Source organism: Misgurnus anguillicaudatus, chromosome 17 (genome assembly GCF_027580225.2).
Source record: "Misgurnus anguillicaudatus chromosome 17, ASM2758022v2, whole genome shotgun sequence".
NCBI classification, from domain to species: Eukaryota; Metazoa; Chordata; class Actinopteri; order Cypriniformes; family Cobitidae; genus Misgurnus; species Misgurnus anguillicaudatus.
The window spans coordinates 15,933,040-15,945,197 of record NC_073353.2 but is presented as its reverse complement, the minus strand read 5'-3'; the positions used below and the strand labels follow the sequence as shown (position 1 = coordinate 15,945,197).

Here is a 12,158-nt window from a genome sequence, read left to right as displayed (position 1 = left end):
GCATAGAAAACACGTTTTTAGCGAAATTTGTCAAAAAGGATTTATTGCGTTTTGGAACCAAACTCTTCATATGTAAAATATATATAATGTATACAGTACACAGGATTTGCTTAAAAATAATATTTATTTTTATGACTCATGGTTCCCACTCTGAGTCAAATGTCAAATTCCCTGACTTTCACTGACAAAAAGCTGAATTTCCATGACCTATGTCCGGGATGCCGTGAGCCTTACTTAAATGCGTGAAATGAATAAACAGTGCTAATAAACAGCTGTTTAAATTGTAGTCTCACTTGAAATCGGCAGAGGCTTGGACCCAGAAACTTTTTTCCTTATGTCACAACTTAACAAGTGGATTACATTTTGATAAATGGAAACTAAAATTTTAAGCCAAAAACAAAAATCCCTGATATTCCATGACTTAAATAAAAAAATCCCTGACTGTATAGACCTTTTAAAATTCCATGATATTTCAGAAATTCCATGACCAATGGGAACCCTGTAACTTATCCTATTTTAAAAGTTTTAACATCTGAAAGAAACTTTTAAACATTTAACGGTGATGGCAACCATGTAACTTAGTTAACTGATAAAGAGAATAAAGTTTCATTAATAATTTTGGTTGAGCAGATGTTAAAATAATCAGTTAAGGGAACACGCCGACTTTTTGGGATTTTAACTTATTCACCGTATCCCCCAGAGTTAGATAAGTCCACAAATACATTTTTCATCTCCGTGCGTGGCGTAACTCTGTCTGACGCACCCACCGCTAGCCTAGCTTAGCACAAATACTGGAAGTAAATGGCTCCAGCTAGCATACTTCTCCCAATAAGTGACAAAATAACGGCAACATTTTCCTGTTTATATGTTGTGATTTGTATAGTCACATCGTGTACAAATAACAAAGTCATATGAGACACAGCCATCTTTTGGCAGTATGCATACTGGGAGCTGTGTTCTCGGAAGGCGGGGCACTGCTACATGGGCGGAGTGATTGGCACAACTCTGAGCGAACTCCCTGCTCCTCACCACGAGGCTTTCTCGGGTGCTGGTAGCAAATCATTGTTAATAACCTCAGTGTAGCCAAGAAACACATCAATGAAAGTGTGACATTTTCCTAGAGTTAAAAATATGTAAAGCCCATGGATTAGTAATCTAACTCTCTTATCACTTGGGATGTAAAAAGTGCTGGATGCCTAGACACTATCCTGAAGCATGCTGATGCCGAAATTTAAACACAATCCTTGTCAGGTAACCTGAAAACCTCTCCATGCAGAAAGCTTAGTAAATGACAGGGATCAATCCACAAACAGAATAAAGGTCAAGTAGTTCAAAAGAGCTTTTATCTAAAGCCTTTACCACTTTATCTTCTTCACTAAGGTACAGCACGGATTACTTATAATGGCACTTGATATCTAAACAGACACAGCTGTGTGTGTGCGATATGACATGAAAGTGCTTACAATGTATCCACATTCCACATCAGTGGGGCATGAAAGCGAATTTAATGCAATAATGTGAACGTGTATGCGTTAATTTCCACACCGCACCTTAGTCTTTCCCAGCTGCCACTCTTTTTCTGTGTCGTCATACTTTGCGAGCAGATCTGCACATTTCTTTCTTTCGTCCGCTGTATGTTTTCTGTCTCTCAGGATCATTGTGTATCTGCAAAGGAAGCGGTCACAGTTTATAGGCATACAGTACATTCGTTTCTTTCAAAGAGAACAATAATACTGATAAATCTGTGCACAAAGTTCCCTGGTATTGTTCATTATGATTTCAGGGACGTTGGATTTCCGCAAAGCTTGTCCAAAAGCTGTTAGAGCTGATATACGGGCACCTGGAACAGATTTTGTGCTCCAGGCACAAAATGTGTCAGCTAGTTAACTGTATTTTGATAGACCGTCATTAGTTTTATGGCATCTTCTTGGCATTATCACTCACCTGCTGAGGAAGTCATGAAAGGTTCTTCGTACAGGAAAACCGGCTCTACGGATCTTTACCGTCTCAAGCATTCCTGAATAACGCAGCTGATTCAAAACCACGTCTGGATCAAATTTATTCGCATTCTAGAAGAAAACAGAAGACATCAAGTTATTACATCGAATACTCAACATTTATTGGATTTGAGTGGATCAAAACAAAATATTAAATGAATACATTTTCATGTGGACATGTTCCAAATGTTCAAACAACCTTATATTGTATTTCTGAGCATTTATTTATAGGCCGTTTCATCGGATGCATGTGTGTTACCAAAGTAAACTTCCGGTCTTGTGTTTGATTAACGGTTTGGCTACTGGATAAACTGACCTCTGGAACAAATACCTTCTTGAAAATAGAAATGTTTTGGTTTCGTAAAGACAATGTAAAGACATGTAAAACAAGTCTTTTTTTAATTTTTCCCACCTCTCTGGCTCTAAAAGCAAAGAAATCTTTATGCAAGTTTGTACTACATAAATAAATGCATGTTTTAAGGATTCAAGGATTATATTTTGGTGAAAGATTATATAGATAAGCTTTTTTGGAATAACATGAACAAATAGCACTGCCCTACTGAAAAGACTAGCTAAAACCAGACCAAGCCTGTTGGCTTTAGCTGGTTTCCCAGCCTGGTTTCAGCTGGGTAAGCTGGTGTAGCAGGCTGGTTATAGAAGGGTCTTGGACACTTTTATAGCTGTTCAGGCTGATCTTAGCTAGTCAGGTTGGGAGACCAGCTAGTAGCTTGACCAGGCTGGGAGGACCAGCTTAAACCAGCCACTTCCATTCAAAACCAGCTAAGACCAACCAATTAGCTTAGCCAAGCTTCCAGCCTGGTCAAGCTGGTTTAAGTTGGTGGGTCAGCTGGTCTTCCAGCTAAAAAGTGTCCAAAACACTCCAAAGCCTGCGACACTAGATAAGAAGACCAGCTAAATGCTTAAGCAGGTTTTAGTTGGTCTTTTCAGTTGGGTGATTCATCATGAGCCATGAGACCATGAATGAAGACCAGGATTTAGATTTTTTTTACACTGATTTTGACCAGAAACATTTATTATGTTTCTTGTATTAAAAACCAGTAATGCATTTTAGGACAGTTGATAGGATAAGGATTTGGATCACATTGATTATAACCATGATTTAAAGGGACACTCCACTTTTTTAAAAATATTCTCATTTTCTAGCTCCCCTAGAGTTAAACATTTGATTTTTAACGTTTTGCAATCCATTCAGCTGATCTCCGGGTCTGGCGCTACCACTTTTAGCCTAGCTTAGCATAATCCATTGAATCTGATTAGACCATTAGCATCGCGCTAAAAAATAACCAAAGAGTTTTGATATTTTTTCTATTTAAAACTTGACTCTTCTGTAGTTACATCGTGTACTAAGACCGACGGAAAATTAAAAGTTTTGCTGCCGTACCATGGCTTCAGCAGGCGCAATGATATTATGCAGTTCCCAAAATAGTCCCCTCCCCTGCTATTGGAAGTAACCAAGGGGACTCTTTTTGGGCCAAAAGTAGGAAAAATATTGATACTCTTTGGTCAATTTTGAACACGATGCTAATGGTCTAACCAGATTCAATGAATTATGCTAAGCTATGCTAAAAGTGGTACCCCCAGACCCGGAGATCAACTGAATGGATTCCAAAACGGCAAAAATCAAATGTTCATCTGTAGGGGAGCTGAAAATGAGCCTATTTTCAAAAAAAGTTGAGTGTCCCTTTAACCAAGCGTGAGATAATAAATATTTATTTCTATTTATTTACTTTTCTACATATATAATTTTCTACATATACTTTATGTCTGTCATATTTAGATCAAGAGAAAGAAATGGGTCAAACACCAACACATCTTTCAGCCTGGATTAATAATGTCTATTATATAAGGTTTTGCATCACGCTCCGTGACCATCAGCTGGCGGGATCAGTAAAGTCAGCACTCGCCGTTCTGTCCCGTCTTATCTAGCTTAATGATTACTGTGTAAAGGACCAGAGCTCGATGTCAGTGGGCCGAACATCTGGTGTGGCTTAAAGCCACATTGAAAGATGACATTACACCAATTTTGTGTTCTGCTGTGTACCTCATTTCAATTGATGGAGTCTTAAAGGAATAGTCTACTCATTTTCAATATTAAAATATGTTATTACCTTAACTAAGAATTGTTGATACATCCCTCTATCATCTGTGTGCGTGCAAGTAAGCGCTGGAGCGCGCTGCGACGCTTCGATAGCATTTAGCGTAGCCCCATTCATTCAACGGCACCATTTAGAGACAAAGTCAGAAGTGACCAAACACACCAACGTTTTTCCTATTTAAGACGAGTAGTTATACGAGCAAGTTTGGTGGTACAAAATAAAACGTAGCCCTTTTCTAATCGGATTTAAAAGAGGAGCTACATTTTATGGCGTAATAGCACTTTTGGGAGTACTTCGACTCGGGGCAGTAACACCCTCCCTCTCCCATTATGAGAGTGAGAAGTGGAGCGGACTTTTCAGGCGAGTCGAAGTACTCCCATAAGTGCTATTACGCCATACAATATAGTTCCTCTTTTAAACCCGCTTAGAAAAGCACTACGTTTTATTTTGTACCACCAAACTTGCTCGTATAACTACTTGTCTTAAATAGGAAAAACGTTGATGTGTTTGGTCACTTCTAACTTTATCTCTAAATGGTACCATTGAATGAATGGGGCTAAGCTAAATGCTATCGAAGTGTCGCAGCGCGCTCCAGCGCTTACGTGCACGCACACAGATGATAGAGGGATGTATCAACAATTCTTAGTTAAGGTTATAACATATTTTAATATTGAAAATGAGTAGAGTATTCCTTTAACTGTACGCAGTATTAGCTTTATGTTAAAAAATATATATAATTTGAAAATCATTTTTACAATGTAGAGAGCAATTAGACATGTTATGTTGTGTTTAAATGCACCCAGATTGAGGTGAGATGAGTGAGGGCTCACTGTTGTGCAGAATGAATGATAAAAGTAAAGGTGTAGAAAGATAGAGGGAGACAGGCAGAGTGCCAGATAACACCACAGCCATGTATTCCCTCCCTGAGGACGTCAGGCCCAGTACAGTACAATAACCCAATTTGATCCTCTGCCCGCTGAAAAGAGAGTCCTGTATAATCAATTCAATCATAATGGGGACTCGAATTAACATTATTATGGCTGATTCGATTATATAATGAAGGGTAGACGCTGTCTGTGGCTTTGTGCGTTATCTCCACATTCCTCTGCTGCAGGTCAGGAGTGTGATACTCCTCTCAGCACCGCTGAAGCAGACAGCCGTGACCTCTGACCCCAGCACAGGCGGGTTTGGGCTGGAGGAATGTGCTGGCGATGGGGATGGGCGGGCACAATGAGACTCTATTTACAGAACACTACAGAACGTTTCATACTGAGAATACTCTCTGGCTGTACCGCATCTCACATTGAGATGTTGCCAAATTGCTGTTGCTGTTCTTGTGTTATACTGGAACTTTTTCCCTAACATAAATAGAAGGCAGTCGACGAGCAGGATTATAGGAAAAGTTCATCCAAAAGTTAAAAAACCTTCATCATTTACTTCATTCAAGATTTTATTTCTTTGGAACACAAAATAAGCCATTTTGGAAATGTTAATGCTGCACTTTTTCAAATGCATATGGTGAACAGTCAGTAAGAAAAGTTTCGAAAGTGGAGTATAATGCAAGTCATATATTATGATTTGCATTTTTGGAGCACCTCTTTGGAGCTTGACAGCCTCTGCTTACGATATACATTTACATTTACAATGACCAGAGTTGGAAAAAGTACTAAAATATTGTACTCAAGTAAAAGTAAAAGTTACTTTAATAATATTTTACTTAAGTAAAAGTAAAGTTACTTGTCTAAAAATGTACTCAAGTAAAAGTAAAAAGTAAGTCATTTTAACTTTACTCAGAGTAAAAGTTACTTTTTTTTTACAGCGGGGAGAGGTGGAGATTTCTAGTATAGTTCAAAAACGACAAGGGAATATACATCTCAAACTAGTTGTTTTTAATTGAAGGATATCTTTACAATTAAAGTGCAATAACAAAAAGTTAATAAAATAAAAAGCTTTTTTAAAGTAAGAAACATTTATGGAATTGTTTAATGATTTTACATGTGAGTTATGCACTTTTGAAGTTGGTCAGCAGCTTGTAAATATAATCACTATAGTAAGGTTGTAATTGATGTATTGCTGGTAACATACATTATTTTATTAAACTATATATCTAGTTTAAATGAGCATATAATGAGATGAGTGTCATGTCTATATACATTTGACACGTTTATTATCTTCTTACTTCCCTGACCCGGGTACCTGATGACCTTTATTTTTCTCTCTCTCTCTCTCTCTCTCTCTCTCTCTCTCTCTCTCTCTCTCTCTCTCTCTCTCTTTCTCTCTCTCTCTGCAATGTCTAATGACCTGCGCATTCTCGAGGACGTTTTGAAGTTGTGTTTGACTTGACGCGAAGCTGCTAGACCTCGGAAGATAATGCGCATGGTATTAAAAACGCGTCGTGCAATTTCGTACTTAAGAGCATGAATCCTACCTTTCATAGAAATGAAACACTCGCTTCGAGTCAGTGTGGTCGCTTAAATATGACCAGCGGTTTCTTTCATAAGATTTGAACGGGCCTGCATTAGCGCGCGCCTGTCTCGTCCGTGTCCATGGTTCTTTTTGCGCGTTCCCCGGGCCCCGCCCATTTACATCCGTTGCGCGTCTTTTAGGGGTGTGCATTGGCACTGCCCTCACAATTCAATTCAATTACGATTCACCAGGTAACGATTCAATTCAATTCGATTCTACAATGCATTGCGATGCATCAGAATTCTACTGTACACAACAAGGCAAATTTTGAATAAGTCAAGTAGTAAACTCAAGTGCAACTATTCTCAACAAAAACGAAAGCTGAACAGCTTTAAGACAATGACAATTATATACCTGACCAGGGCTCGGAAAATTTTTAAATCCCTGGTAGCCCTTCGGACAGACACTCTTTAATTTTTGGTAGCCCAAAATGAATATAAGTAGCCCGAATAAAAAAATACACTGTTTAATGTAGAATATTGATAAATCCTGGATTTCCATGTAAGCCAAATATTCCTGCCCATCCCAGCTAACAATTTGGTTCCCAAAACGTTCCCCTATTTTCCAAGGGTTTTTGGTTAGCCAGGAATGTTTTCTTTAAGAAAATAAACATTCCCCTAATGTTATTTTTTGGTTATTTTAACGTTCCCATAACCTTAGATTAATTTAATTGTTATATTACTGAAATATTATATGAATGTATTATAACACAGGTTATTTTTTATAAAAAAAATACCTCAACACATCACACATTGTATTTAGATAACATATTTTATCAAATATATAAACAACCACTGACTTTAAGCACAATATAGAAGACTTAAAGCAGATATTTATTAAAAAGGAATAAACATAATTCCCTTTATGTTCCCCTAATGTTAGACTCTAAGGTAAAACGAAATGACAAACACACATTCTATTCGCTTTTGGTAAACATATCTTACCACGGCTGTTTAGTCACCTATCAGCTTGTAACATCATACTCTCAATAGCCTAGATGTGTCAAATCTATCAGAAATCACTCAAACATATTTTCCTTCTCACATATTTAAGTTACTAACTGAAGAAAGAAAAAATAAACGCTAAAACAATGTTAGTCTATGAGGTAAAAATGAAATTACGTTATTTTATTAAATGACTTGAGTTCGCGAGCAAGCAGGTGCTCGTGAAGAGAAGCGCGTCCAGAGGGTCGCGCGCATATCAGACCTGCACATTAGAGGATGAGTTACTTTCACTTAATTTCCTGACAGTTTCACTTGGTACGTGAGGATAATGACTGACAAGAGGACACCGAAATACATATAATATAATTACCTAACTAAATCTGAGACAAAGCAAAAAATTAAAAATATTATTTCTTCCCCAAGATAGCCCGACGGGCAGGGTGGACATACATTTTGGTAGCCCGACAGCCAGGAATTCACAATAGAAACAAGACGTCGGGCTAGCGATTTTGCGAGCCCTGCCTGAAATGAGAATTTTACACACAGAGTAATTAAGTCTTGTTTCCCATTAACTTCATAGAACCCGAAATATGCCCATATGTCCACTTTCCACGGAAAAGGGTGCATTTTTATTTACCCGTCTATCACGGTCATCTCCAGAAAATAAACAGTGACATAATCGATTATGGCATTTGCTGCATCGATGCTGAATCGTGCATGCGCGCATTGCGATGCATTGCCGAATCGATTATTGTTGACACCCCTAGCGTCTTTATCACCTTGCTTTTTAAAATATTTTTTTACTCAGTAACGGATATGATTTAAAATGTAGCAAAGTACAATACTTTCAATAAAACATACTTAAGTAAAAGTAAAAGTACAGATTTTAAAAACTACTCAAAAAAGTAAAAATACACAAAAAAACTATTCAATTACAGTAACGTGAGTAAATGTAATTCGTTTCTTTCCACCCCTGACAATGACACATTTTCTCCAAAGCAACTTACAGTACATTCAAGCTATACTTTATTATTATTATTAAAATTTATTTGAAAAGGGACCATGTATAATTTTAACATAAATGTTTCCATTTCATGCATTGTACCGGAATTAGCCAATGGCTAATTTTCATCTGCGGTCCCTTGGCAGGTAATCATGAACATAGGTGCACATCATTTTTTATTTTATTTTATGAATGTGTGTTTCCTGAGATCAAACCTTTGCAATTGCTCTCTAGCTACAGGAACATGTAGGACTATGTGTGCCCCGGCAGTGAATACCCATGTAAAGTAATTTTTGTGATCTACTGTTTACTACATAAAATCGTCCTACATAATGTAAAAATATACCTTGATATCTTTAATATTGACTGAGTGAGGTCTTGTCAAAGATTGCAACTGAATTTCACAGACAAGGTCACATATCCTTAAATGATACCAGAAAATGCAACTTGGAAATTTTGCAAACCAAATAAGGGTGAGTACATCTTCAAAAAACAATTGGGGGGGGGGTGAACTGTTCCTTTAAGAGTGTCATTTGGAGCTTTGGTGTGCAATTTTAACTGTATGTGATGTCATTGCGTTCCTTAAACATATCAATCCTACCTTTTCCATGTTAGGTTTGATGCAACGTACGAAGAAAGGATTGGAGGCACTTAAAGTCGCCATCAGTGCATGAAGAGAATCCCTGAAACAGACATAATAATACTAAATAACACCTCTAAATGACCAAATAACAGCACGAAAACTGCTGTTCAGCAACCACAGCTGCTATTTACTCGTCCGTCCCACATATCAAGTTGAAGCGGGCAAACACAGATAGTGACAAGCCCAGTATTTACCAAGTCACATCAAGGACCCTTCAACCTGGCACCCTGTCGCACAGCTTCAGACTGAGAGGCTCCGGCTCAGATTTAATGACAGGGGAATAGGGGAACATGCACGGACCCTGTCGAACCAGTGTGCCTGGTTTGCAGGTAATCCCGTGGCATTAAGAGCTGCAGCAGAAAGGCAGCTGCAAAAATCCCCGGCACGGCAGTTATGACATGCAAAGCCCGTAACCTCGCAAAGCAGCAGAGACGGACAAAGGGGACAAAACATACACATGCAAGGTACACACAATGACAGATGAGTGCAGATCAATACACAAAAATTCTGCTGAGTTTGCATTTATATCTCTGAACCTCATGCAATATAAATGAAAAAAAACAACATACAGAGTACATATTAGCCTATAAGGCTTGTAGCCAAACGGAAGGCTCCACGCACACACACGTTAAGTAATATAATCAATATCTAATTATACAAATCTATTATTTCTATATTTAAAGGTGACATATGATGCTATTTCATGTTTTCCTTTGTCTTTCAAGTGTTAAAAGCTGTTGGTAGATTCTGGAGATCATTAAAGTCGCAAAGATAAAAGTCTCAAACTCCCCCAAAAACTTTTTTAAAAGTGAAGGCTCATCCACGCCTTCCTAAAACGCCCCCACATATCTATGTCATTGCATAACACTGCCCAAATGTATATGCAAAGAAAGAAGGCGTAACTTTTATTCTCGCTGTCATTTTGTTGTCTCCGCCACGTCGTGGAGATGCTGTGTTTTGGTAAGGAGCATAACTTTCCATCACATGTTTGAGGTATTTGGCCAATCACAAAGAACTGGAAAGCTGGCCAATCAGAGCACGTGGCATTTTTCCGAACAATGAGCTTTTAAAAAATTGACGCGTTTCAGAAAGGTGGGGAATAGAGCAGCAACAATAATATATGGTATGTGAAAAATTATGTGTTTTTTTAACCTTAAACTGGTAAGCATTTCACCAAATACACAAAATAAATGTTATTTTTAGCAACATCACATGACCCCTTTAAATACACAAATTTAGCATTTTTAATATTGCGTAAGATATACGTTTGTTTACAATGGACATTTCTCTCGCTTCGACATGCCATCTTGACTTTAAGGAATTTTTTCACCTTTTCGTCTTTGTGTATGATATATGCTGTGCTGTCATTGGGACAGTACGCTTTCAAAAAGCGTACCTTTCTCCCTAAAGATTTCATTTTAGTGCCTCAGGGGTACAATCTGGTACCACAGAGTGCATATTAGTACCTCCAAGGTACATGTTGGTACCAAATGTATACAGAGCTGTATATAATTGGTCCATATTAGAGCCATTTTTTGACCAGTGTCTGACTGTGTATCTTAGTCAATAGTATATTATCAATAGTGTCTGGTCTTTATTCTCATGAATCTTTCAAAATGTCTGTCTGTCTGTCAAAATTAAAATGCATCTTACCCTGAACTGAGAACTGACTGTAGGTTTTCGGCGGGCAGTGCCCATCTTCAGCGTTTCATCTCCATTCCTGCTACCAACACGCTCAAACAGGTCATAAATGAAGTCAAGCCTGAGAGAGAGACAAAAGAAACATCACTCAAAAACAGCTTTCATGTGCGTTGCACCTACCAGCAGTTTGATACGACTGTAGTAGGTTTGTTTAGCAAAAATGCGGCTTAATAACAAATACTGTTATTACTATAATAATCACATGCAACTTGTAACAAAGATATCATTAAATAAAGTGTAACCAAATATTGTTGGATGTAGTGCTACAGTATAATAAGCTTGTCATACGTCAACTTTCCAATTATCTATCAAACAATCCTTTGATATCTGTATATCCACAATCCACAAAACAGCATAAATTTATTTAAAAGAAGTGAACAATTTGTCACCTGCTGTCCTTAAGCATGTTGAGAATATCATCTCTGAATGTGTCTCTGTTCTTCTCTAGGATGCCACGCACATCATACAACACCTGACACACAAACACAAAAAATATATACATGTTTATATGTTTACCATGTTTACCAAAACTGGTCATTGAAATTTGGATCCCCTTGTGATGTCAGAAGGGGATCTTATTATAATAATTCCACCCCTTAATCTGCACTATCCAACCACGACACTGCCATTTAGTGCAGAGATCAGCTCATTTGCATTTAAAAAGACACAACCAAAAAAGTGGCAATTTTAACATGTTATAATAAATTATAATAAATTAAATATCTGTGGAGTATTTTGAGCTAAAACTTCACATACTCTGGTGTCACCAAAGATTTATTTTACATCTTAAAAAAGTCTTGTTAAAAATGTCCCCTTTAAAGAGACACTCCACTTTTTTTGAAAATATCCTCATTTTCCAGCTCCCCTAGAGTTAAACATTTTAACTTTTAGTTTTCCGTCGGTCTTTGTACACAATTTAACTACAGAAGAGTCAAGTTTTAAATAGGAAAAGTATCGAAACTCTTTTGGTTTTTTTGTAGGTATGCTAATGGTCTTATCAGATTCAATGGATTGTGCTAAGCTATGCTAAAAGTGGTAGCACCAGACCCAGAGATCATCTGAATGGATTCCAAAACGGTAAAAACCAAATGTTTAACTGGTAAGAATGAAATGTTTAGGGAAGCTGGAAAATGAGCTAATTTTGTCTGATAAAGTCTGATAAAAATGCTCATATACAAGAAAACATGTCAGACGCACTTAAAGAGGGTTTTGCATCTGAGCTCCTCATATACAATATATGGATAGATTCAGAAATAATGAAATTTAGAAAGAAACTGTATACTGGGA

General features: G+C 37.5%; 1 protein-coding gene across 1 annotated transcript in view; it reads right to left on the bottom strand.

The window, feature by feature from the left end:
- Positions 1-12,158, bottom strand: part of myo10l3 (myosin X, like 3) — a 92,636-nt gene that overhangs the window by 32,546 nt on the left and 47,932 nt on the right. The window contains exons 16-20 of the mRNA XM_073855048.1: positions 11,261-11,343; positions 10,830-10,932; positions 9,129-9,215; positions 1,945-2,069; positions 1,551-1,665 (exon numbers count right to left, since the gene is read on the bottom strand). Coding sequence (XP_073711149.1) covers positions 1,551-1,665; positions 1,945-2,069; positions 9,129-9,215; positions 10,830-10,932; positions 11,261-11,343 — 513 coding nt within the window. The remainder of the gene's footprint in view (positions 1-1,550; positions 1,666-1,944; positions 2,070-9,128; positions 9,216-10,829; positions 10,933-11,260; positions 11,344-12,158) is intronic.